At 42.8% G+C, this 27,783-nt stretch overlaps 3 protein-coding genes and 1 long non-coding RNA gene across 7 annotated transcripts; 2 read left to right on the forward strand and 2 right to left on the reverse strand.

Moving 5' to 3' along the window:
- Nucleotides 1-37: 37 nt before the first annotated feature.
- On the reverse strand, nt 38-2,875 carry rnf113a (ring finger protein 113A). The gene is made up of 10 exons (XM_035761387.2): nt 2,690-2,875; nt 2,306-2,385; nt 2,120-2,218; nt 1,864-1,971; nt 1,598-1,707; nt 1,382-1,488; nt 1,172-1,261; nt 978-1,071; nt 779-885; nt 38-206 (listed from the first exon to the last, which is right to left on the reverse strand). Exons 1-10 carry the CDS (start codon nt 2,790-2,792, stop codon nt 139-141), a joined length of 966 nt encoding a protein of 321 aa, XP_035617280.1. The 5' UTR covers nt 2,793-2,875; the 3' UTR covers nt 38-138.
- A 310-nt stretch (nt 2,876-3,185) lies between these two features.
- Nucleotides 3,186-20,955, forward strand: LOC127914541 (RUN domain-containing protein 3A-like). Its single transcript, XM_052491548.1, has 11 exons — nt 3,186-3,442; nt 14,194-14,309; nt 16,215-16,348; nt 16,488-16,573; nt 16,668-16,757; nt 16,847-16,927; nt 17,063-17,228; nt 18,490-18,647; nt 18,786-18,905; nt 19,337-19,428; nt 19,736-20,955. Exons 1-11 carry the CDS (start codon nt 3,336-3,338, stop codon nt 19,876-19,878), a joined length of 1,293 nt encoding a protein of 430 aa, XP_052347508.1. The 5' UTR covers nt 3,186-3,335; the 3' UTR covers nt 19,879-20,955.
- LOC118374904 (uncharacterized) lies at nt 6,966-14,187 on the reverse strand. Of its 2 annotated transcripts, none has more exons than XR_008088822.1 (2): nt 11,030-14,187; nt 6,966-8,985 (listed from the first exon to the last, which is right to left on the reverse strand). It is a non-coding gene; the product is annotated as an uncharacterized LOC118374904 (long non-coding RNA). The 2 variants fall into 2 exon arrangements; XR_008088823.1 differs by having other exon boundaries at nt 6,966-10,296; nt 11,030-11,233.
- A 214-nt stretch (nt 20,956-21,169) lies between the features above and the next one.
- Nucleotides 21,170-26,610, forward strand: LOC118374899 (glycoprotein-N-acetylgalactosamine 3-beta-galactosyltransferase 1-like). 3 transcript variants are annotated; one of them, XM_052491551.1, is made up of 5 exons: nt 21,170-21,513; nt 22,575-22,758; nt 22,912-23,200; nt 25,270-25,684; nt 25,791-26,610. In XM_052491551.1, the coding sequence occupies exons 2-5, from the start codon at nt 22,575-22,577 to the stop codon at nt 25,929-25,931; spliced, it is 1,029 nt and encodes a 342-aa protein (XP_052347511.1). In that variant the 5' UTR covers nt 21,170-21,513; the 3' UTR covers nt 25,932-26,610. The 3 variants fall into 3 exon arrangements, with proteins under 3 accessions (XP_052347511.1, XP_052347509.1, XP_052347510.1); XM_052491549.1 differs by having other exon boundaries at nt 21,170-21,481; XM_052491550.1 differs by having other exon boundaries at nt 21,170-21,477.
- Nucleotides 26,611-27,783: the final 1,173 nt, after the last annotated feature.

The raw sequence follows: 27,783 nt of genomic DNA on the forward strand, positions 1-27,783 counted from the left end.
CGGGCTCTCACTGTCATTGTAAGTAATCAGTCAACTATTTAAAAATCGAGTTTTATTCCAGAAGGCTTGACAATGAAACAGTGAAGAGGAGATAAGACACTGATGAAATTGGACAGGTACTGTATTTACAGTAGGTTGCTAATCTTCTTCATCAGAGGGTGGCTGGTCTAGCATAGCTTGGTGTTTGGCGATCTTGGCTGCCAGCTCTGTGGAGAGAGAGAACATTTAGGGCTACTGCATGGAGCTTATTAACTCAAATAAGCCTTACACAGCAACGGGCCTGAATATTCGAGCAGTGAGCTTTTTCTATTTGACTGACTATAGATGAGTCCTTTACCCTGTCTACCAAAACGCCTTGCTCCAGCCAAACACCACTAGACATGAATTTCTGGAGCCGAGTGCCTCCCCTAAGATTCCTAGAATGGAAATACATTCTTGACTGTCTGATTGGGGCCAGAACACATGTGTAAAGCAACATTTAAAAAATGTGTCATTGGTACTCTGGTTAGAGATTATCCAATTGCTGATGACTTGTTTTGTACAACACCACAACAAACAACTTCAATGATTGTGGTCTCAGACTAAAGTATGGAGCAAACGATAGAGCAGAGGAATTCAGCTTGAGGAGTCAGGCAACATAAGCTCCATGGTTATCAAACTACTGTAGCTTTAGTTTTGTTTTCTTAGCTTAAAGTGATGCTTTGGTGGACCATCCAAGACCTAATGTTCATGCCATACCACTATGCTGACCATGGTAATTGAGATGCATTATCCTCACCTTTAGCTGGGTTGAAGACGCCGTTGGTCTGGACGTTACACACATAGCAGCGCTGGGACTTGCGGTAGTGCTGAAGAGCACAGGTCTCACAGAAGTAGTGCCGACACCTGCGGGAGACAAGACATGAGTGGTTTGATAAGCTGGAAGTTTCTCTACACACAATTAATGGTGAAGGAGTTCTGAAGGAGCATTGTCTTACTTGGTGATAACAGGGTTCTTAAAGGACTCTCGGCAGATGAAGCATTTGAAGGGCATGTCCTCCTCGTCACTGCTCACCTCGTAGTTCTCATCATCTACATACAGACCACACATTACTGAACAGCTGTATCACACCGTCAACTCTCTAATCTGAAATCTACACAGCCCTGTGTTTCTCCCCTGTTGTGAACTCACCGTTGGCCCCATAGCGCCCCTCGTCCAGCTCCCTCTCAATCTGCCAGCCATGTTTGTAGTCTGAGCGGTCATGGAGGAACTTGCAGCTGTCTAAGGAGAGAAAAGAAACTTGAAGAGACTTCCACAGATGATTAATTCAAGTTGGGAAAGGAGGACCTATGCAAAGCTCGACTTTGGGGGAGGCAACCTTCCAGCAAAGTCCTGACTCACCTCCAAAGCCACAGAAGCCAGTCTCTTTGTAGTCCTTACAGATGTCTGGCTGGTAGTCCCACCTCACTGTGGCTCTCAGGTGCTCTGGGGCCCGGATTGGGCCCTTCCTGACAAAAGAAAAGAGAAAACACTGATGATGCAAATACTTGGCAAAAACAATTAATACTTTCCCCAAGACATTTCAACTTTACTCTGTCACATAACATGCATCCACACCTGACCATGCCAGATGATGCATTTCCCATGGTGGAGTCTTTGGGCTTGATGTGCTTTTTGTAGTTGTTCATTCCTCTGTAGATCTTATCATCCTCTTTACCGGTCAGCTCCTGGTGAGGGAGAGGATAGAGACCCTTATTAAGCATTTGTGGACCAACACTGTCCCAATTTACAACAAAACTAGGGGAAGAATGCAAATGATAAAATACTAAGATGTAGATACACGAAGGAATCAAAGTTCCTCCAACATGAGACAGAGGTCTTGCCTCCTGGATCTTCTGACTCCTCTCAAAGATGGCCTGAGCATCATTGTCCTTTGCGGTGTCCAGCTCATAGATTGCAGTTGCTCCCATGTCATCTGGCCCCTCTGGTTTCTATACACAGCGAAGGGAGGACGACGAGATTGATAGCTTTATACAGGGCTGAGCAATAAAGGGGCAGGTAGGATTTTAAATACAAAACATTGTTAATATATTAATTCATAGATTAATGGGTAGAGAGGTATTTTTCAAAATAACTCACCGCTGACCGTGTGGACTTGTAAGCGACAGTGACTTTCTTTCTTTCTTTCTCCTCGTCACTTTCTGCAGATGACACCTCCTCTCTCTCTACTTTTTTTGTCTGGGGAGAAGAGAAGAATGATTTCACACTATAAAACATGTTTCGTATAAAATACTGATTCGTTTGTAGTCAGTCATGCGACGTTACCCTTTGAATCATAGGGTTTGCTGAACCCGTCTTTTTTTCTTTTCTGACGACGGCATTCTTGTCTTCGTCACTGTTGCCATCTGACAAAGGAGGCAATGAGGCAAGCATCAGCATGTGAGTGGGACATTTCAGTGTTTACAGTACTCGGCCACTTACACAATCATTTCCATGGCCTGGGTGTTTTATAGTTGGCAGTAGTTTTGTTTTTACTTAGCCCAATCTGAACGCCTTACTAAATAAACTTAAAATGTTAGCTAACTAGGTTAGTTCGCTACTATAGCTAGCTCGAGGACTATTACTAATAGCCATGGTTTTCATGCACAATGCAGTATTTTTGTTAGTTTTTGAAACAACACTGAGCTGGACTCAAACACTGTAGCTCACCTGTGTCGCTGTCACTGGCTTTTCTCTTCCGAGCGTTGCATTTTTTGGTAGATTTTTTAAATAGAAAAGTACAGGTTGCCTTGGATTCCCCTGACTCCGCCATCTTTCATTCTATTTACAAAAAAATGGCGAAGTACGATTTTAGAGCGACCTCTAGCGTCGAGGAGTCACAATAATTTGGCACAGTATTCCACCTTGTGGCCAATTATCTACAGTACAACATATACAATTAAGTAGACTACATTTGCATTTATTTCATGCCAATTTCTAATTGTTTTATTGCATATTATTTGTAAGATATGTTGTGGCGCAACTAAATAATATCCTTTTCTATAGTGTTATAAAACCGCATAGCACATTATGATAAAATGTAGGATTATTAAATGATGGGATATTTTATGTAGGATAAATCAACATATGTGCATTGGGTATCTTGATGCAGAGGGTATTTTAATTATACTCTCTGTCTATTCACCCTGCCCAACTCGACCCTGCACAACTCCATCGTTGTGCGTCAACGTAGAGCCCACTAATTAAGCATCAGCTTCTCGCGGAGAAGTGAGGACACCGGGATATATGGCATAGGCCTGCGGAGGGAGGGGTCTTGGTGGTGCTGGGCTACCGGAAGGCTCCGTACCGCTGCTGAATGGAATCCGGCTGTGTCCGAAAAGCAATGGCTATGGGTTTGACATCGAAAAAGGCATCTTCTCGGAGCGTCGGCGTGGAGCGAAAGAATCTCATCACCGTATGCAGGTAAACACAAGGGAGCAGAGGTTTCGTGTGGTTGGCACGTCATGTTAACCACACATATTAGTTAATGCATGCATGGAAATAAATGTGTAATGGCTTAGGCTACAATGTATTAAGCGTTCGAATAATTTGCGGCTGCAATAGTTAAGTGTTAGTGCCAGCTCGGAGTCCTGCGTTGTTTGTTCCCAATCATACATTCTCATAAGAAAACGAAAAGAAAAACAAAAGGCAACATATTTCACAACTATGGGCACTGTGGTAGCCTATACATTAGGCTACTTGGGGAAATTTAAATGGATAAATGTTATGTTTTTTTTAATCTTGGTAAATAACGGTGAGAGAGAATCAGATCGCTTTAAAAATAAACAGCCACATATGCGGTTTCACCTTGGTGGACACCCGGCTGTCTCCGCCGCTATGTCGGCCTATTTGAAAGGAAAGTGGATTAAATGGGGTGTGTGAGGCCTATGTTTGAGAGAGCATAGGTCCACCAGAATTCCCCGGGTCGGTGATGTCGCAATGACGACAACCTTCTTGGAACGAGGACATTATTTACCGCTTATAGACATTTACATTTTACATTTAAGTCATTTAGCAGACGCTCTTATCCAGAGCGACTTACAAATTGGTGCATAGAAATGCGGCTCCAAGATAATGACATCACAGTGAAATCGGATGTTTATTATGGTCATTGAATGCTGCTGTGCTGTACTCATTATGCACTAAAAACACCCAGAGGAATTTCTCCCGGTGGCTCTCAGAAAAAAATGTATAGGCCTACAACATTTTTGCCAGCTCATCTATACCAGAGTAATTGATACCTACAGCTGATACTGCTGATAATATAGCAGTCATACCCCTGTGTCTGGTTGTGGGAATGCTATTTGATAACTTGGTGAAGGAGAAGTTATGTTTTACCCAATGTAGGCTAATGTATCATCAGTGCTCCATCCTAGAATATTCCTATTTGTAAAGGCATAATTAATGTGAATACTTCATGATGATAGACATTTGTCATGTAAATTAATATAATATAATACTCTATTCAATTGTATTTATATATATATATATATATATATATATATATATATATATATTCACAATTATTTCAAGAGTGCATATGTGTTTTTGCAAAATACCCAATGTATCTTGTCTCTGTGTCCTTATGCATCTATACTAGAGGTCGACCAATTAATCAGAATGGCCAATTAATTAGGGCCGATTTCAACAATCGGAAATCGGTATTTTTGGACACCGATTTGGCCGATTTGATTTATTAATTATTTTTTTACACCTTTTATTTCATCTTTATTTAACTTGGCAAGTCAGTTAAGAACACATTCTTATTTTCAATGATGGCCTAGGAACGGTGGGTTAACTGCCTTGTTCAGGGACAGATTTTTACCTTGTCAGCTCGCGGATTCAATCTTGCAACCTTACGGTTAACTAGTCCAACGCTCTAACCACCTGCCTCTCATTGCACTCCACGAGGAGCCTGCCTGTTACGCGAATGCAATAAGCCAAGGTAAGTTGCTAGCTAGCATTAAACTTATCTTATAAAAAGCAATCAATCAATCATAATCACTAGTTAACTACATAAAGTTGATGATATTACTAGTTTATCTAGCGTGTCCTGCGTTGCATATAATCGATGCAGTGCGTATTTGTGAAAAAGGACTGTCCTTGCTCCAATGTGTACCTAACCATAAACATCAATGCCTTTTTTAAATGAATACACAGAAGTATATATTTTTAAATCTGCATATTTAGCTAAAAGAAATCCAGGTTAGCAGGCAATATTAACCAGGTGAAATTGTGTCACTTCTCTTGCTTTTATTGCACGCAGAGTCCGTGTATATGCAACAGTTTGGGCTGCCTAATTTGCCAGAATTTTACATAATTATGACATAACATTGAAGGTTGTGCAATGTAACAGGAATATTTAGACTTCTGGATGCCACCCGTTAGATAAAATACGGAACGGTTCCGTATTTCACTGAAAGAATAAACGTCTTCTTTTCGAGATGATAGTTTCCGGATTCGACCATATTAATGACCTAAGGCTCGTATTTCTGTGTGTTATTATGTTATAACTAAGTCTATGATTTGATAGAGCAGTCTGACTGAGAGATGGTAGGCACCAGCAGGCTCGTAAGCATTCATTCAAACAGCACTTTCGTGCGTTTTGCCAGCAGCTCTTCATTGTGCTTCAAGCAATGTGCTGTTTATGACTTCAAGCCTATCAACTCTCGAGATTAGGCTGGTGTAAGCGATGTGAAATGGCTCGCTAGTTAGCGGGGTGCGCCCTAATAGCGTTTCAAACGTCACTCGCTCTGAGACTTGGAGTGGTTGTTCCCCTTGCTCTGCATGGGTAACGCTGCTTCGAGGGTGGCTGTTGTCGTTGTGTTCCTGGTTTGAGCCAGGTAGGAGCGAGGAGAGGGACGGAAGCTATATGGTTACACTGGAAATACTAAAGTGCCTATAAGAACATTTAATAGTCAAAGGTTAATGAAATACAAATGGTATAGAGAGAAATAGTCCTATAATTCTTATAATAACTATAACCTAAAACTTCTTATCTGGGAATATTGAAGACTCATGTTAAAATGAACCACCAGCTTTCATATGTTCCCATGTTCTAAGCAAGGAACTTAAACGTTAGCTTTCTTACATGGCACATATTGCACTTTTACTTTCTTCTCCAACACTTTGTTTTTGCATTATTTAAACCAAATTGAACATGTTTCATTATTTATTTGAGGCTAAATGGATTTTTATTGATGTATTATATTAAGTTAAAATAAGTGTTCATTCAATATTGTTGTAATTGTCATTATTACAATTAAAAACAATTAAACGGCCGATTTAATCGGTATCTGCTTTTTTTGGTCCTCCAATAATCGGTATCGGCGTTGAAAAATCATAGTCGGTCGACCTCTAATCTATACTGTAAGCTTCCTCTTCACTGTGTGTCCTCATCTCCGTCTGAGTCATCATGGTTTATATCCCTATCTTCATATAAGGAGCTCCAGTAGGAACAGCAACTGGATTGTTGCCTCAGAAACGTGTGGGTCTGTGGCCTGCAGCTTGTATGTTAGCAATGTGAATATATTATCTGTGGGCACCCTCATGATTAGACGTGAACCTATCAGACGAGGCTTGTATGTGTCCAGTGTGTGCTGTCACTCTGTGCGGCCAGGAGACCCATTGTCTTGCTGTCAGGGACACAACATTTTATCTCCTGAGGGAGGCATTGTTCTAAGGGGACCAACGGGAGTGACATCACTCAAGCTCCTGGTGCTCTCACTAAATAATTTCTAGACAAAAAATAGCAGAAAATGAGTTACGCATTCTATGTGGAGTGTTGGTAGGCTTATATGGTTCATTGTTACTAATCATGGATATCTTGCCATCCTTCCAATCCGATGACATCGACATTGGCCACATCCTCATGATATGACATGTTGAGTTTAGTGTTTGTTTGCTGCTTGGATAGAAGAATAGAGACAAATGAAAACTCCAGGAACACGATCAAGCACTTTTTTATTACAGCACCTCTCTGTCAAGGGTTCTGTCTGCATTTAGTGGAACATAGTGTAATAGAACACATAGAACAGACATGGATCATGACCATAAAGAATGTTTTCAAAGACACAGACTTCAGACTCCAGGAAGGATTAGCGAGAGAACAAAGAGACGTTTGTTGCAGTTCGGTCATTTTTCATACACTGACCGTGCCAAGAACATTTAATCCAAGACATTTAAAGACACAGGCACAGGACACAAAACAAAACAAAAAATGTTCACAACAGTTTTTCATCAGTAATGCTAATCATACAGTTGTCTCCACTGGGAAAGACATGAATTACTTTTCAATGAGAGCTATGAATTAAGTTTATTGCAAGGGTAGTACATGTATTCCCCAGGCTTTGAATATCTGAAAGCATCTGTGTCGATGTCAAGTCTACCTTTTGTATTGTGCAGTCTAAGATGGGCTGTAAGTCATAGAGGCCTCTTTTCCTGCCAGACAGACGTGTATAATACTTCCATGTGTCAGCCAATGACAGCCCTTATCCCAGGTGGTGTTCAAGTTGACAAAGGTTGTGAATGTTTGTGACCTCAGGACCTCTGGCTGTGCATAGAGTCAGGCTGATGTTGTGTGTGTGTGTGTCATTGTGTAGGAAGGGCTACCAGCAGGGCAGAGCAGGGCTGTGCCCCAGACTAATGCCAAGAGTAATGGAGGGAGTCATGAAAAAGGTTTGACTGATATGGACACAGTTATCTTCAGATCATTAGCCATCCCTCCCAACGAAGCCCAAATTAGTGTTCAGTTAGCACACCAGCCCAAGCATGATCCTTCTTCTAACACTAGTGCACGTGTATATATTTTCAATTTGAATACAAAACATTTCCTCCACTATCACAACATACACATTTCGGCACACATAGATTAACATGTTTGGATTTCCTATTTTTAATTTTTTTTGGAAGTAAATCCTTGTTTTGAGGCCTATTTGTGTATGATAATAGAACATTCAGAGTTGTTCTTGATTACTGAATTTGAATCTGTTTACCCTTGGTGAAATGCTGGACCCAGTACTTCATCCCCATGCCAATTTGTCATCAGGGATCATAATGGATTTTTGCCAAAGTGGCATCGCACTCTCATTCAAAGCTCTTCCTCCAAGTCATTAACATGGTTGTTTTAGTGCTATATTGATATAGTAGGGTTCAGTAATACTAGTAGGCTTACTCTGGGATGGCACATCTCATGGGTTGGCCCTATTTTTGACACCAAAGCCAAGATATAGTGACTTCTAAAATGCAGTGATCTGATGTGTCAAAGTGAGCTCCCCATTACATCATGTTTCATCGACTCAACTTATTTTGATGACAGAGATTTCCATGCACAGCAATAGACAGTACAGTGACGGAAATCTGGAAATACTCTCAACATCACAGGGAACTATTGTTGCTTCCCTGGGTCAAAGGTCTTAGGTCAATAGTTAAGTCAGCAGAGGTCATAGATATACAGTATGGTCCAGCTGGTAGTCTCCAAGTGGAAAAGTCTCATTTATTCATGTACTATTTTGATGTGTGTTTGAAAATGACTGAAGAAATCTCAGTTGGAACTTGGCACCATGAACTTTTCATGTCCTGAGAAAAAAATAACTTTAGAAGGAGATACCGCACATGCCTTAAGCTGGCTTTCATTTATAAGTATTTACCATGGCCAGAATAATAATAAAATGTCAAGAATAAAATAAGTCTTACATAACAGTATAGCTGTTGCTATGGGCTACATATGTTTTTAAAACATGGCGGGACCAGAGTGTCATCTGTACTTGGTTCATCTGAGAGAAACAGACTGTACCAATAGCTGCTATTTTACCTTATTGAAAGAGGCCAAACCAGGAGAAACAGCTATCACTAGGGAATCTTGTTACAGGCCAGTTGATATTTTACTTTGTTGCATATTCTGGCCTAAGAGCTCTCATGACGAGGTCCATGACTGGATGAACACTGTTGGTGCCAACACGTTGAACCTAAGAAAACAACATAAATAAGATAGTTAAAGATTTGGAGGTCCTACCCTAATGCACCCGTGCTCCCTGTAAATAAAAGTGGATGAGATGAGAAGGAAGAGCAAGTCATCTTTTGAGTGTTGAAGCCTTCAATTGTTTTGGGTGTGGCTGGGGAGAATGGGCCATTACTGTCTCTGTTGCAATATCCTGAGGAGGACATATAAAGTGGGACCAGCTGCACAATGATTGTGAAGTACTTTGAAACTTGAATGTGGCTTCTGTAAGGGACTGTACAGTATGGTTCTTCACTCTGAGTGTGTCCTTTCTTGTGTTAAACAATGGCAAAGCACCACAAATGGTCCCACTCTTCACCTCTCTCTGTCTCTCTCTGTCTCTCTGTCTCTCTCTCAGCCTCTCTCTCTGTCTCTCTCTCAGCCTCTCTCTCTCAGCCTCTCTCTCTCAGCCTCTCGCGCTACCTCTCTCTCTCTCAGCCTCAGGGTTCCACTGCTCTACATTTTTCCTCATAAAAACCGTTCTCATCCACTCAGAAGTTGCTGTCCCATTGTTCATTGTGCACATTAAAGCAGCACTCGGAGCCTGCCATCATAGAATAACACATTTTCATTGTAATATTGGTGTTCTTTTCAGCCTGATTATCCTCTTGTTTTCACATATTTCTAGCATATTATTGCACAAATGTCCTCTGCCTTACTAAACATAAGCAAGGTTCATTGGCATTGCAATGTGAACGTTACCAGCAGGACCAAACACTTAACATTCCAGTATATATCACTTGAACCTTCCCCACCTATTTCCTCTCCTATTACCATATCTACTGTCTGTGACATACTATACCCTTCATATCACATCCCCTCATCATGTTCATTATTATGAATTATGCCTTCAGTTCTTCCCAGCCCAGCACCTCTATTTTTCTACTCCTCCAAATGCACATACACTGGCCATGAGACACCCTGCCTGGTTCCTCATTCCCTTCACATTCACTTCACTGAGATGTGAGGCACACCCTTCCAGCTATCGATATTGCCTGATGTGACACATTATTTTGGTCATAACGTTTGTAATCTCTCCGTCAGAGCAAAAAAGTAAACTAATTCTATCTCCTCCCATGATATTGCATGGCGCATAGACACAGGGCTTGCATCTCCTCCCTTGGCTGAGCTCATCTCCCCTATGGGAGGGATCCTCCAGGTGCACGCACACCCAGTAGAGAATCTGAAACACACCATCAGACAGACAGTGTTCACTTCACATGGCCGTGGCCAGGGAGGAATCCTCCAGTGTCAGCTGATCCTGCTGCTTAGGCCAAGACTGGAGAGAGGAGAGGGGAGGAGAGGGGGGCGATGAGGGAGAGAGTCAGACAAAGTGGGGCAGAGATAAAATTGTGATTGAGAGCTGTCAATCCTAATCTTCTGAGATTATTTTGGACAAATTAGAGAACCCTGATTCTAAATTGCATTCTAAATGAAGCACAACTGAACGTAAGTACAGTAGGAAAGGTAGCAAAAAGAACAAGAGGATGTTTGAAGAGAACTGAGAGTGGGTTTGGCTGGGATCCAAGAGGAGTGAGAGGGGGCACAAAAGATGTTTGTTTTAAGGGCGGGCAGTTGTTTTTCAGTAACAAATCGTACCAAGTGTATCTTGCTGTGGCACTCAATCCATTAGCATTTAAGTCCTACCAGTTATTACTGCTCTAACTCCCCTTCATATCGAGAGACATTATCAATTTCTAATCATTCAACCACAGTATTAGATTCTGATGTTGTAATCACAAACTGATTTTACTGATAATCAGAGATGACCATCTTGCTAACTACAGATTTCCTTGACATATCAGGACTGCAGAAACACCTAAAGTGCCTAATTGTCATAGAATATTGCAACAATGTAGCAGGCCAAATGTTCTCAAAGTTTTGTTCTCTAGGCAACTGAATAGTGTGTCCAACAATAACATTTACAACAGACATTGACTTTTGCACAACACATAACTCACCTAAAATCATGGGTAGAGTAGAACACATCTAAGAATTCTAAAACCACTGACCTGTTTCCTCGATAAAATCCTGTTTGATCAAAACAGTAAAATGGTCCAAAGCAAAATAATCCAGTGTTTTAGAAGTCAGTTTAGATACAGCCTGTGTAGATGTTGCGGTGATGTCCTTATGTCCCCTGTGATGTTGTTGTTGTATGTTGTCTTTACGTTTTGTTGAGTTAGCCACCAGTCCATCCACCCAATGATGTCCCCTCTCATCTAGAGGGTCTTGCGTTTGGCGAAAAAGGCTTTTCGAAACGAGGTGGTGGTGGTGCCCCTGCTGAAGGAGGCATTGCCCATAGTGAGCTTGGTCTTGGCACTGGCGATGGTGGAGGTGCCCAGAGAAGTGGTCTTCTTGCCCCTGGTGATAGACGAGTTGCCCACAGTGAGCTTGGTCTTGCCCCTCTTGATAGTGGTGTTTCCCAGGGAGAGGGCCGTCTTCCCCTCGGTGATGCTGGTGTTGCCCATTGAGAAGAAGGTTGAATTCCTGACCCTGCTGAGGTGGTGGATTTTGGGGTTCACTCGGCGCGACACATTGCACGCTCATGCAGCACACCTCGCTCAGTAAAGCTTGGTTGTGATAGTAACAGTAACGAGAGTCCAGAGTAGACCAGAATGCTAAGCGTGGATAGTGCTACCCCCGTGTCACATAATGCCTTCGTTGAGCTTATAGACGTGGGCTCTGGAAGGCCACATACCACCCATGTGTCCCTGTGATTGGACAGAGGCAGCCGTAGGTGGCTGTAGCCTATCTGAGGGCTTGGTACAGTGGAACGATTGTCCCATCACCACCACGACGCGGCTGAAGGAGACATTGTTGCCCAGAGGAGAGGACAATATGTGGTGACATCACTTGATCCTGCGGCATTGTTGCCTATATCCCCTGATTGTAAGTCCTTAGTTCTGTGTGAAGCTGTATAGAACATGTGCATCATGAAACATATCATGTGAGACATTATTATAAAGGCAAGGATGTTGACGTAAGTTCATGTTCATCAATGACCTATGACCTCTCGTCTCAAATGTGCAATGTGGCTTCAGTCTCCAATATGGGTGTGGCTCTTAGGATTTTCCCAAGTGTCTGTGTCCATAAAATGGTCTATTCCATCTAGAGATGATCAGATAATCTTCTATTCCATTTGTCTATGGTCCTTGTCCTTTAGTATGAAAATAATTCATTATTCCACTTCAGGACAGTACATACCATTTGTTTCCTAGTACTTGTATGTTATATAATATGTCAAATTTGCAAACAAACAAAATCAAGCCAAGCCGTGTTGAAGCAGTTATTTTATAAGCATCAGGTTACATCAATCAATCAGTTATGACAGACATATTTCCTAGTTTAAGACCGTCCTTTATAAACTGAACATAGCATAGTAATTGTAATGTGTTCAACCTTGAAACAGACCAATTTAATCAGCATGCAAATTGTTGTTTTATAACAAATGGGGACATTTAAACTGTATTTTTGCCTCAGAGAATTACCGTTGAGGTTCTCTGTTGAACAGCACACTAATGATGACACATGCTCTGTCCAGTGTCTCCACATACACCACACACAGCTGTGTCCTCCTGCCTCCCTCCCTGCCAACACACCACCAACCTCATCTCCTCTGTCACGCATCGGAATATCTGATTTCAAGCCTGTTAGATCCGTAACACATCCTCATCATGTGGGATTCATTTTGAAAGACGTGCTCAATGTTTTTCTTCGAAAACATGAATGCTTCATTGACACTGGAGCTGCAGAATGCTGCACATTGATCAGACACATGGAATAATTGATTACAAATGGACATGATTTAAGCTACAACTGACCTGCTGAAACTGAGCAGATAAAAGTCCCTCTGTTTTGAGTGAAACCGTATGCAAGAATCACAGGTGGAAATCCCAGTAGATGTTCCGTGTAGTTTGTCTGCCCCTAGTGAGGCTGGATTTGACCACAGACACAGACTTCTCTCCATGGGTGAAGGTGAGAGTGGTCAGAGAGCTGGTGGTCTGGTCTCGTGTCACGGAGGTCTTTCCCATGGTCACAGTGATCTTTCCCAGGGTAGCGGTGGTTCTGCTCCACGAGACAGAGGACTTGCCCCAGGAGATGGCGTACTTAGTCTTCAGAATCAAGATCCTGCCCTTAGTGAAGCTAGTCTTGCTGGACAGGAACGTGACTTTCCACTCCTCCTCTTCAGTCAAGTCTTTTTTTGATGTCCTGGTTGCTTTGGGAGTCTTGGACGTGGCGTCTGAGCTCCTGTCCATTTATTCTAGGTGGTCCTGCGCTTTGGCATCAGAGCCTTCCGAAAGGAGGTGGTGGTGGTTCCCCTGGTGAAACTAGCTCCGCCAAGAGCTACTGTGGTCTTCTCCCTACTGATGGTGGAGTCCCCCATGGAGGTGGTGGTCACTCCTCTGGAGACGGAGGTGTTGCCCATCGCGACCGTGGTCTTGCCCCTGGCTATGGAAGTTTTGCCCACTGCCAGGGCAGTCTTGCCCTCCGTGATGCTAGTGTTTCCCATGGAACAAGAGGCAGTCAGCCCTAGTCTGTGCCTGGACTCTCTCTTAGCTTACACTCAGCAGGCACAGCATAGCCTCTTGCGCTTAGCTCTCAGTGGGATGTGCAGTGAAATCTTGAGGTCATCAACCAAACTAAATCAGTGGCTACAGCTGTCCTAAATAGATCAGACCACCGTGTATAGAGAGGGGGGGGGGGGTCGTATTGGTCATACTCTGATGCCGGCTGGTTCCTTACAGGGATCAGACCAAGGGACGGACAGGACCTGGAAGCCCATACTGAACAAAGGCTGCCACGCCGACAACCGTGTCATCTGCCATTGGTTGGGACAAGGGGGTTAATTGTGTTGTTGTCACGGACACTTTGCGGAGCATCTGAAGGGGGACATTGTGTTGCACACAAGACAATTGGGGGTGACCTCAGATGCATTCAATGGCATTGCTCCCAAAGAACTAATCTCAGCTATTGTTTAGCACAAGTCAAGTACAGTAGTACATTTGTCTCTGCCTGTCTGCTTCTACTGTTGTTTTTTACATGATTTCTTTACTTTCAACATACTGTACCTCTTTGCTACTTGCATTTTATTGCATATATAATAGTTTCGCAAATACGTACGTAGTTATCTTGTTTGTTTCTCATTCCTCTGTCTCTCTCTTCTCCTCTCTTTTAGATTCTCGGTGAAGACACTCCTGGAAAAGTACACAGCCGAGCCCATCGATGACTCATCCGAGGAGTTTGTCAACTTCGCTGCAATCTTGGAACACATCCTCAGCCACCGCTTCAAAGGTAACATGGCAGGTACAGGACATGGAAGTGTCCATCAGTCTCTCGGTCTTCTAATTCAGGATACGGAAGCCTCAAGGCTTACCCTAGTTTCAAATATGACTATTTACCTATTTACATAATATGTATAATGTCACACATACAGTGGGGGAAAAAAGTATTTAGTCAGCCACCAATTGTGCAAGTTCTCCCACTTAAAAAGATGAGAGGCCTGTCATTTTCATCATATGTACACTTCAACTATGACAGACAAAATGAGAAAAAAAATCCTGAAAATTGTAGGATTTTTAATGAATTAATTTGCAAATGATGGTGGAAAATAAGTATTTGGTCACCTACACACAAGCAAGATTTCTGGCTCTCACAGACCTGTAACTTCTTCTTTAAGAGGCTCCTCTGTCCTCCACTCGTTACCTGTATTAATGGCACCTGTTTGAACTTGTTATCAGTATAAAAGACACCTCCACAATCTCAAACAGTCACACTCCAAACTCCACTATGGCCAAGACCAAAGAGCTGTCAAAGGACACCAGAAACAAAATTGTAGACCTGCACCAGGCTGGGAAGACTGAATCTGCAATAGGTAAGCAGCTTGGTTTGAAGAAATCAACTGTGGGAGCAATTATTAGGAAATGGAAGACATACAAGACCACTGATAATCTCCCTCGATCTGGGGCTCCACGCAAGATCTCACCCCGTGGAGTCAAAATGATCACAAGAACGGTGAGCAAAAATCCCAGAACCACACGGGGGGACCTAGTGAATGACCAGCAGAGAGCTGGGACAAAAGTAACAAAGCCTACCATCAGTAACACACTACGCCGCCAGGGACTCAAATCCTGCAGTGCCAGACGTGTCCCCCTGCTTAAGCCAGTACATGTCCAGGCCCGTCTGAAGTTTGCTAGAGAGCATTTGGATGATCCAGAAGAAGATTGGGAGAATGTCATATGGTCAGATGAAACCAAAATAGGACTTTTTGGTAAAAACTCAACTCGTCGTGTTTGGAGAACAAAGAATGCTGAGTTGCATCCAAAGAACACCATACCTACTGTGAAGCATGGGGGTGGAAACATCATGCTTTGGGGCTGTTTTTCTGCAAAGGGACCAGGACGACTGATCCGTGTAGAGGAAAGAATGAATGGGGCGATGTATCGTGAGATTTTGAGTGAAAACCTCCTTCCATCAGCAAGGGCATTGAAGATGAAACGTGGCTGGGTCTTTCAGCATGACAATGATCCCAAACACACCGCCCGGGCAACGAAGGAGTGTCTTCGTAAGAAGCATTTCAAGGTCCTGGAGTGGCCTAGCCAGTCTCCAGATCTCAACCCCATAGAAAATCTTTGGAGGGAGTTGAAAGTCCGTGTTGCCCAGCAACAGCCCTAAAACATCACTGCTCTAGAGGATATCTGCATGGAGGAATGGGCCAAAATACCAGCAACAGTGTGTGAAAACCTTGTGAAGACTTACAGAAAACATTTGACCTCTGTCATTGCCAAAAAGGGTATATAACAAAGTATTGAGATAAGCTTTTGTTATTGACCAAATACTTATTTTCCACCGTAATTTGCAAATAAATTCATAAAAATTCCTACAATGTGATTTTCTGGATTTTTTTTCTCTCATTTTGTCTGTCATAGTTGAAGTGTACCTATGATGAAAATTACAGGACTCTCATCTTTTTAAGCGGGAGAACTTGCACAATTGGTGGCTGACTAAATACTTTTTTTGCCCCACTGTATAAGGCAAATGTAATGATTTTTACATGAGCTCATGGCATGCCCATCTGTTTTGACTGAGTTAAAGTTTTGGATGCAAAGCCAATCTGCTGTGTTGCGTTGAGCGACAGGAACACTGTGTGGGCTGTTGTAGGAGATGGGAGTAATTGTCAGTGTTTTATCTGTGGACCAGGTCCAGGAAGCTGGTTCATCTCAGATGGCCAGCGAAGTTTCTGGGACTACATCCGGCTGGCATGCAGCAAGGTGCAGAACAACTGCATCGCCAGCATCGAAAACATTGAGAACATCAGCACCTCACGAGCCAAGGCAAGGCCTGGGATCATGTGTGTGTGTGTGTGTGTGTCACTAGATCAAAAAATCCCTTAGCTGGCACTCACGCCCTCGTTCCCACTGACCCCCCTTTCGTTCTCTTTTTCTCTTTCTCTCCTTCCATTGTTTCCTGCAGGGTCGGGCATGGATCCGTGTGGCGCTGATGGAGAAGCGTCTGTCTGAGTATGTGGCCACAGCCCTGAGGGACACACGGACAACCAGGTCAGATATACCACAAAATAGTATCCCATCTAGCCTATTAACTACCAAGTTACCTTAGAAAAAACATGACTAATCATAAGGCTTTGCCCTGCAGGAGGTTCTATGATGACGGAGCCATCATACTGAGAGAGGAGGCCACTGTTCTGACAGGCATGCTCATTGGCCTCAGTGCCATAGACTTCAGGTGAGGCAGCATTACTCAGGCCTGCAGAATCATAGCATTATTATTTGTTACATTGTTATCTTAAAGTTCACAATTCTTTCTCTGTCTAGTTTTTGCCTGAAGGGGGAGGCGCTGGATGGGAAGTCCCCTGCTGTGATTGACTTCACACCTTACCTGAAGTTCACTCAGAGGTGAGACAACCACATGCCCACTTCGTGAATATATGTCATACTAGTCAGTAGCTTAGTCATACCCATAGATATGACTATAAGCAGTGTGTAAAGGTGTGTAACTCCCCTGCTATATTATATGTCCCCTGCTTACAGCTATGACTACCTGAGTGATGAGGATGACCGGTGCAGTGTGGACAGCAGTGCCAGTGACGAAAGTGTCCCAGAACACCCTTACATCCCCCTGGTCACCGACGAGGAGAGCTGGAGGAACAAGTGTCGCAAGATGGAGCAGAGGTTTAAGATTGTGTACGCACAAAAGGTGACCTTTTGACCTCCTGATAACCTTACATTCCTAAAGACATGGGGCATAGAATATCTTCCAGCTTTTCAGGTCTCCAGAGATGTTCCATCGGGATCAAGTCCAGGCTCTGGCTGGGCCACTCAAGGACATTTCAAGACTTGTCCCCGAAGCCACTCCTGCGTTGTCTTGGCTGTGTGCTTAGGGTTGTTGTCCTGTTGGAAAGTGAACCTTCACCCCAGTCTGAGTTCCTGAGTGCTCTGTAGCAGGTTTTCATCAAGGATATCTCTGTACTTTGCTCTGTTCATCTTTCCCTCAATCCTGAGCAGTCCCCCTATCCCTGCCTTTGAAAAACATTGCCACAGCAGGATGCTTCCAACACCATGCTTCACCGTAGGGTTGGTGCCAGGTTTCCTCCAGATGTAACGCTTGGCATTCAGATCTAAAGAGTTCAATCTTGGTTTCATCAGACCAGATAATCTTGTTTCTCATGGTCTGAGAGTCTTTAGGTGACTTTTGGCAAATTCCACGTGGACTTTCATGTGCCTTTTACTTAGGAGTGTCTTCCATCTGGCCACTCAACCATAAAGGCCTGATTGGTAAAGTGCTGCAGAGATGGTTGTCCTTCTGGAAGAGCCTTGGTGGTTCTAAACTTCTTCGATTTAAGAATGATGGAAGCCACTGTGTTTTGGGGGGCCTTTAATGCTGCAGACATGTTTTGGTAAACTTTCCCAGATCTGTGCCTCGACACAGTCCTGTCTCTGAGCTCTATGGACAATTCCTTCGACCTCATGGCTTGGTTTTTGCTCTGCACCGTCAACTGTGGGACCTTATGTAGACAGGTGTGAGCCTTTCCAAATCATGTCCAATCAATTGAATTTACGACAGGTGGAAACCAATCAAGTTGTAGAAACATCTCAAGGTTGATCAATGGAAACAGCATGCATCTGAGCTCAATTTCGAGTTTCATAGTAAAGGGTCTGAATATTTATGTAAATAAGCTATTTCAGTTTTTAAGATTGCCTACATTTTCTAAAATGTGTCATTATGGTGTATTGTGTGTAGATTGATGAGGAATTTATTTGATTTGAACCATTTTAGAATAAGGCTGTATCGTAACGAAATGTGGAAAAAGTCAAGGGGTCTGAATACTTTCCGAAGGCACTGTATATAGAGTAATAATTATGTACTTTTGGGGTATGCAGAACACAGTCTATCTGTGTGCACTCCAGTCCTATCTTCTAACTATGTGTCTGCGTCTGGGTCTGTGTCTGTGATGCAGGGCTACCTGGAGGAGCTGGTGCGTCTGCGGGAGTCCCAGCTGAAGAATGTGGAGACGGAGAACAAGAAGCTGAGTGCCAGGCTGGAGGAGCTCAGAGTCCAGAGCCTGCAGGAGAAGAAGGAGCTGGAGTCCATCGTACTGGAGCTGCAGGCACAACTGTGAGAGCAGTATACAAATGCACACACACTAGTATACATTGACTGGGACACATAAAACATCATAAACAGACACACACAAATGCAGTACATCACATATCAGATGGTGTTAAGAGTTAATCACAAGCGTGTTCCTTCCAGCACTGCCCTCATCCCCTGTGATTCCTCCCACCTGACTAAGGATCTGTCCATCCCTCTGGTCAACCAGTGGCCCTCCATACGAGGCTACAACAACCAGGGGGACGTCAAGCTCTTCCGCAGGTATATCTACTGAATGAGTGTGTGTATATGTGTGTGATTTTGTGATACTGTACATTTAAAGCTGCAATATGTAACTTTTTGTGCGACTCAAACAAATTCACATAGAAATGGGTGATATAGACATGTCATTTTCATTGAAAGGAAGTGTATATCTGTTCTATGTGTGGTATTTCTATGCTTCCCGTTCTTAAGTTTAATTTTTGCATCTTTTACTTTCGGTTTTGTATAGCATCTTCAAACAGCGGGTTTTGGTTATGGAAAATATATTTCACAGCGGTTTCGATGGTACAATGATTCACTATACTTACTTGTTTTGTCACATAAACTAAAATTAGGCTAACTATTATAATTTTAGCAAACAGGAAATGTCGAAGCGATTTCTACACAGATGTTATTGTAACAGTATTTCATGATGTCACTCATCCCTTCAGGAGAAGCTTCCACAGTTTGGAGCAGCTCTCAGCTGACGTCAGTCTTAACTCTGATTCCCAGAAGACCGATGGGCAACAGAACGGAGATACAGGTTGGTGCTCAACAGATAAATGTATATTATACAAACACATTTGTAGACGCACAGCAATGCATACTGATGCTGCAGAAATATGTGAACCGAGTCACCCACTGTCATACATGCATCAACACAAAACCACACAGAAACAGAAACCCACTTAGAAGAATGCATCCACATGTCCTCACAAGCGCACACATACAAAGGCATGTTTGAACAGTGTCTATGGTGTATTTTATGTGGGTGTTTAAGTTATGCTGATAGCCAAAGTGTGCTTTAGGGACAGAGTTTTATTGTGTTTTGTCTATTCTCTCCTCTGTAGGAAAAGACTACACCCCTTCTATGCTGGGTCTCTGTGGCTCTCTGGCCTCTCTCCCCAGCTGCAAGTCCATGTCCAGCCTCAAGTCCAGTGAGTGTCTGGTCAACATCAGCATGGAACCCAGCCCTGCACTCTCCCCCAGCTAGGGGGCGCCATGCCAACAGAGCTCTGTCTGCCCAGCGCAAAGCCAACAACCAACCAACCCCAACCGCCTGCCTGAACCTGGAGACACTCAATAGATCATGAACATCTACCTACCTACTGTCACTATTAACACAGTTACCAACAAAACCCTTTTTCAACCAAACCCTTCTCCAACCAACTCCACTCAACCCACTGCTTCATATCTGCAAAGATTAGAGGGGGAAAAGCTCTTCAATATTTCTGGATTTTTGTGTGGATTAAATTAAAGTTATAATGAAACTAAAAGGATCCTAGTTCGTCTGTGCCCCTCCTCACCCACACCCTCTCTCATATCCTCACACTGTCCATCCTGCTCTTTCACTGTTGTGTGTGTGTGTGAATTCCTATGTCAAAATGTTGGCCTGTATTTAATGCCTTTTGGACACATCTAACTAGCGTAATTCAAAGATACAAAACTATCCAAAAGCATATTTATTTATCTATTTAAATTCTCCTCTCCTCTAGATCTCCTTATCCAACTCTTTCTCTGCACCTGACACATCTGGTCATTGTACTGTCTATGTGTCAGTCTGTCCCAGCCCTGCCTCAGCCTATACTATCCTCTTGCCTGCCTGTCAAAATGACAGACAAACTGGAATGATGCATTTGCGATTAAGTCAGAACACTTGGAGGAGAAGGATGAACTGAATTCTAACAAAAACATCAGCTATTCTTAGGTGTTTGAGTGGCTGCAGGTTGAGTGTTGCTAACATAGTGGCTAGATGTGTATTTGATGCATGTGGCTGAATGATATTGGCATTGTTCCTCCATTGTACTGGGTTTTGGATGGCCTGAATCTCCAAATCACTGACCTGCTTGAGTAATCAGACATTACTGTTTCAGTATGTGTTCATGTGTGCAGCAATTGGTTACGTCTGTCTATCAACAGTTTTGTTGTCACGTTGCTTTTTATATTTTGTTGATGAATCTGATTTTATAAATCAAGTGTTCTGTTATTTTTACACATGCATATTTGGTTATTTTTGTTCAATGACCTATGCTATTAGTTGCAATAAACTGCCTTATTTTTGTTATGTCAATCCATTTTCAGTGAGTAATTTTTTCTCTGCAAGGGGTGGAAATGTTATTAAAGTATGTTTACCCTGAACTACTCCACTGGTTTCAACAGTATACATCTGTAATACTCATGTTGATTTTCTACTAACAAAAGGATTCCATTTAAGCAGCCCTTGATTAGTTGAGACAAGTATGTTAGTAAGCTATTGGACCAGGAAAAAAGTAACTGATTTCAGTACATTGTGCTGCACACCTGCAGGATGTGATTAAATCCACAGAAGTAGAATGGACAAATCATTGTCTTGAATGTGGATACCTTTCTATTCAATATATTTCTATGCATTTAATCCTGTACTAAAGGTGAAATCCAGATGGATAATTTTTGATAAACTGGGCCCAGTATTGTGTCCAAGGTGCTCTATGGCACCATCTAGTGGTCCATTTACTGTGTCCCCAATCAATCAATTGGTGGGCAGTGCGTCTGCAGGGGTGGTGTCCAATTAACCGTCACATCAGGTCATTGTTCTGTTTCTGGAAGGCAGAGGGTTGGTATGTTTGATAGAACTTTGTAAAAACCAAATGTAAGATTTAGGATAGATTTGTAGGTCTATGCATGTTGGTAATGGGACATTTAGATCACTAAAGTTCACATTTAGTTTAGAGTGATTAACACTGCTTAGCATAATTATATTTTCCCTTTCTGTAACACACATGATGTCCAGTGTTTGTGACACTCAAGGTGTGGGTTGATGGTCAATAGAATTATGTTCTGGATTATTCTCATATCTGTTGATAGTGGGTGATGCCAGACGATGTACAAGGACACACGTATTATTCACTGGAGTATTGTATTTATGACACTGTGACTCTGTAACAGCTGACCAAGTCACTGCCTTCTGTTTTGACAAACCACAAGCTTCTTGGGCTGGTGTTTCCATAGTTGAATAAATCAGACTTTTATACCAATTCTTGGTATACAGTCTGAAGCAAAGCACTGCAGAATTGTGGTAATGTTACTTACAAGCCAGAATGTTGAATAAAGTTACATTTGAACTTACTCTATTGGTTGTCTGTGCAGTTGGTCCTTCAGCTGTTGGAAATTTGAGAGAAAATATCCATTGGAAAGTATTGTTTACCCAGCTTTTTAGCGCACCGGTACTGAAGCAGACATTTCTAGCACTTGGCACAAAACCATGTAAACACCTTGTATTATGTGTGCATGTACTTCCATCTTGTGTGTTCAGCCATGAGCAAACACATCTTGATTGCCACACACAGAGCCATGTTTTGAAGTCTGTTTAATACTTTCCTGTGGATATTTTGTCATATTCCGACTAGCTGAACGACCAACACCCAGGACAATCATCAGAGTACGTTCCAGTAATTGTATTCAACATTCTTGAGGGACGTTTAGTTTTGCCTACACAATTGAAGGCCCACGTTTATGACAATAACATTTGGTGCTGTCTGATTAGTATATAAGGGCCAGTCTCCAAGATGTCAGTTAGACATTTTCTGTGCTGGATGTGTCTCCTTGTTGCAACTTCTTATAAACCAGATTGGTTTTTGATTGACTTAGTCTGCGAATGCTCTTTTTGTCAACCTAGACATGACTTTTACAATATGATTTTGTCTTGTGCAGATGATTATGTCTAAGTCCACTTCAAAGCCTTCCAGGCTCTTGGATTTTATGTTCTGTGCTGGCTTTGTGTTGGGGTTCTGTCTCTGTTTCATGGCCATTGCTTACTACAAAGCATATCAGATCTCTCAGGAGACAGTGCCCTTGTCCTCACGGACCAGCAGCCTCTTGGGTGAGCTCCCTTCAGGTAAATTGGAGCTACAGTATTTTTTTTACACCTCTCTGAATATCTCCAATACACTCAGCCACATGATCATCTCTCTCTCTCTCTCTCTCTCTCTCTCTCTCTCTCTCTCTCTCTCTCTCTCTCTCTCTCTCTCTCTCTCTCTCTCTCTCTCAGTACACTACTCTGCTGTTGCCACTAATGCCTCAGTCCTCTCGCCATTGCCTCCCTCCCCCACCCCTTCTTCGGGTCGACTGCTCTGCTGGGTGTTGACCTCACCCCAGACTCTGTGGACCAGAGCTAAACACATAGTGAACACCTGGGGGCCTCGCTGTGACACACTGCTCTTCATGAGCTCTAAGCCGGACCTCCTGTTCCCTGGGACCGTGCTGGCTCTGGCAACAGAGGAGGGACGGGCCAACCTGTACAATAAGACCATGGCCGCTTTCAACTTACTGCATGACGGGTAATGCTCCCACAACACCAGTATGTTCTCCGAATCTCTCTCACATTGATGGAGGACATGATTCTGGTGGTCTAGAATCCATGTGGTATAGGAGATCTACAATGCATTTGGAAAGTATTCAGACCCCTTCAATTTTTCCACATTTTGTTCTGTTACAGATGTATTCTAAAATGTATAAAATTAAATATACACACACTATCCTATAATGACAAAGTGAAAACAGGTTCATAGAAATGTTTGCAAATACCTTAAACTGAAACACCTTATTTACATAAGTATTCAGACCCTTTGCTATGAGACTTGAAATTGAGCTCAGGTCTATTCTGTTCCCATTGATTATCCTTGAGATGTTTCTTCAACTTGATTGGAGTCCACCTGTGGTAAATTAAATTGATTGGACATGATTTGGAAAGGCACAAACCTGTCTATATAAGGTCCCACAGTTGACAGTGCATGTCAGAGCAAAACCAAGCTATGAGCTCGTAGGAATTGTCCGTAGAGCTCTGAGATAGGATTGTGTCGAGGCACAGATCTGGGAAAGGGTCACAACATTTCTGCAGCATTGAAGTTCCCCAAGAACAAAGTGGCCTCCATCTTTCTTAAATTGTAACCACCAAGACTCTCACTAGAGCTAGCCGCCTGGCCAAACTGAGCAATCGGGGGTGACCAAGAACCCGATGGTCACTCTGACAGAGCTCCAGAGTTCCTCTGTGGAGATGGGAGAATCTTCCAGAAGGACAACCATCTCTGCAGCACTCCAACAATCAGTTATTTATGGTAGTGGCCAGACGGAAGCCACTCCTCAGTAAAAGACACATGACAGCCCGTTGAAGTTTGCCAAAAGACACCTAAAGGACTCTCGGACCATGAGAAATAAGATTCCCTGGTCTGATGAAATCAAGATTGAACTCTTTGTCCTGAATGCCAAGCGTCACGTCTGATGGAAGCATCATGTTGTGGGGATTTTTTTCAGTGGCAGGGACAGGGAGACTAGGCATTATCGAGGGAAAGGAAAGATGAACGGAGCAAAGTACAGAGATATCCTTGATGAAAACCTGCTCCAGAGCGTTCAGGACCTCAGACTGGGATGAAGGTTCACCTTCCAACAGGACAAAGACCCTGAGCACACAGCTAAGGCAATGCAGGAGTGGCTTCGGGACAAGTCTCAATGTTCTTAAGTGGCCTAGCCAGATCCCGGGCTTTAACCTGATCGAACATGAATATAGCTGTGCAGCGAAGCTCCTCATCCAACCTGACAGAACTTGAGTGGATCTGCAGAGAGGAATGTGAGATACTCACCAAATACATGTGTGCCAAGCTTGTAGCATCATACCCAATAAGACTCGAGGCTGTAATTGCTGCCAAAGGTGCTTCAACAAAGGGTCTGAATACTTATGCAAATGTAATATTACAGTTTATATTTTGGACATTTGCAAGAATGTATAAAAAAATGTTTTTGTTTTGTGATGGAGTATTGTGTGTAGATTGATTTAGAAAATAAAGAATTTTATACATTTTAGAATAAGACTGGAATGTAAGAAAAAGTGAAGTGGTCTGAATACTTACCAAATGTATGTAGTGCAATGTGGATGGATGGGCTGATGACAGACTGTCAGTCAGGTGACCTATGTAAAGATGCTCTTTTTTTGGTCACCCATCTACATACAATGTCCCATAAATTTGCAAACATTTCTAAAAACATTATCTCGTTTACATGAGTCAATACATGTTAGAATCATATTTGGCAGTGATTACAGCTGTGAGTGTTTCTGGGTAAGTCTCTAAGAACTTTGTACACCTGGATGGTACAATATTTATACATTATTCTTTTTAAAGATCTTTGAGTTTTGTTGATCATTGCTAGACAGCCATTATGAAGTCTTGTCATAGATTTCTAAAAAATAATTCGTCTTCGACTTTATGGGGTTAATCCATTTTAAATTCAGGCTGTAACACAACAAAATGTAAGAAAGGTCAAGGGGTGAGGAATGTGTTATGAAAGCACTATTTGTATGTGCTGGTGAAGGAGACAAACTGTCTTTGACCCCCCTTTTTCCCTCCATTTCCAGTTACCTAGACAAGGCTGACTGGTTCCTCAAAGCTGATGATGACACCTATGTAATTGTGGAAAACTTGCGTCTGCTCCTGTCTCGGTTCAGCCCAGACAAGCCTGTGTATCTGGGCAGACGTTTTCGCCGCTTTGTCCATCAAGGCTACATGAGTGGTGGTGCTGGCTATGTACTGAGCCGCGAGTCTGTGAGACGCTACGTCAGGGCCCTGCACCATGGAACCTGCACCCAGTCCACCTCTGCAGAGGACCTACTACTGGGCTTCTGCCTTCAGAAGCTGGGAGTCCCGGCAGGGGACTCTAGAGACCACCAACACAGGGAAACCTTCCACCCACTGTGGCTGGGTAAACTTCTCTGTACCGAAGACATACTGCCCAAATGGTTCCACCAGTACAACTATTACCCTTCCAAAGTGGTAAGTAGGTCTTCACTCTCAGTAGAACACATATCAAATGACCTCCCTTCAGTGCCATTGAGCTTCCTGCTCATCTGTTTTTTTCCTTTCTTTCTCCCTCTGTCAGGGTCCAGACTGTTGCTCCAATTCATCTGTATCCTTCCATTACGTTGAGCCAGTCAGAATGTACATGCTAGATTACTTCCTGTACCATCTCAGTCCAGTGGAGGGCCACAACCCAAAGCTGGGTGAGACCAGAGAGGAATAAGCAGAGACTCCTTTCTATAGATTTGACAGTGACATCCCTGATAATAAATAATAATATACATGCTCACACCGTAATTAATGATGTCATTCTCTTGTAGAGTTGTCTTGCAAACATTAAAACAAATGTTGTTACTAAAGTCTTTGAAAAGGTCCATGCTAGTTCAAACCAATTCATCATGATCTCGTCTGGATATTTGCCTAGTTACAGTATGTATTCATAAATTGAGTCTGTCATTAGTCATAGAGATCCTATTAAATACTATTCTAATTCCTAATTATATGGTTAAAATGCTGTCTTCCAGTGACATACTATGTTAGCTGAGGTTCCATATTGGTGGGTGCGATTTCATAAATCAATAATAATTTAACCTCAACCCGGGTAGTTTGAACTGTATAAGAGGCCCCTTGGAGCAGATCACTGAAGCGTTACTGGCCATTTGATTTGTTTTCTTCTCCAACGCAGGTCTGTTGCATCATATTGTTTCAGAATATATGATAAGAGCTCTGATTTTCAATGTCTTACTTCAGCAGCATCAGCTAACATAATTTGGTAGATCTATGGGCAAGCTGCAAGATCTGAACAGAACTCAACATTTTGGCTTGTATATTGGCCTTTTTAACACTCAAGTTGATCCAATATTGACAATGTCTTGATAAATGATATAATAAACAAAAATATAAACGCAACATGTTAAGTGTTGGTCCCATGTTTCATTAGCTGAAATTAAAGATCCTAGCCATTTTCCATATGCACAAAACAGCTTCTCTCTCAAATGTTGTGCACAAATGTGTTTACGTCCCTGTTAGTGAATTTCTCCTTTTCCAAGATATGCCACACCTGTCAGGTGGATGATTAAACAACATGATCATTATACAGGTGCACCTTGTGCTGGGGACAATAAAATGGCATTCTAAAATGTGCCGTTTTGTCGCACAATGCAATGCCACCGATGTCTCCAGTTTTGAGGGAGCGTGCAGTTGCCATGCGTACTGCAGGAATGTCCACCAGAACTGTGACAGAGAATTTAACGTTAACTTTACTATTATCCACCTCGCCGTGGTCTTAGAGAATTTAGCAGTATGTCCAACCAGGCTTCACAACCGCAGACCACGTGTAACCACACCAACCCAGGACCTCCACATTTGACTTCTTCACCTGCGGACTCATCTTAGACCAACCAACTGGACAGTTGATGAAACTGGATTTGCCCAACCGAAGAATTTTTGCTCAAACTGTCAGAAACCATCTCTGGAAGTTCATCTGCGTGCTCGTCGTCCACACCAGGGTCTTGACCTGACTGCAGTTCGGTTTCGTAACCGACTTCAATGGATAAATGCTCACTTTCATGGCCACTGGCACACTGGAGAAGTGTGCTCTTTATGGATGAATCCCGGTTTCAACTGTACCGTGCAGACGGCGTGTATGGCGTTGTGTGGGTGAACGGTTTGCTGATGTCTTTGTTGTGAACAGAGTATCCCATGGTGGCGGTGGGGTTATGGTATGGGAAGGCATAAGCTCAGGACAACGAACACATTTGCATTTTATCAATGACAATTTGAACGCACAGAGATACTGTGACGAGATCCTGAGGCCCATTGTTTTGCCGTTCATCTGCTGCCACCACCACCTCATATTTCATCATGATAATGCATGGCCCTATGTCACAAGGATCTGCACACAATTCCTGGAAGCTGAAACTGTCTCAGTTCTTGCATGGCCTGCATACTCACCAGACATGTCACCCATTGAGCATGTTTGGTATGCTCTGGATCGACATATACAGCCGTGTGTTCCAGTTCCAGCCAATATCCAGAAACTTATCCACAGCCATTGAAGAGGAGTAGGGTAACAG

The sequence above is a fragment of the Oncorhynchus keta genome, chromosome 32 (assembly GCF_023373465.1).
Source record: "Oncorhynchus keta strain PuntledgeMale-10-30-2019 chromosome 32, Oket_V2, whole genome shotgun sequence".
NCBI classification, from domain to species: Eukaryota; Metazoa; Chordata; class Actinopteri; order Salmoniformes; family Salmonidae; genus Oncorhynchus; species Oncorhynchus keta.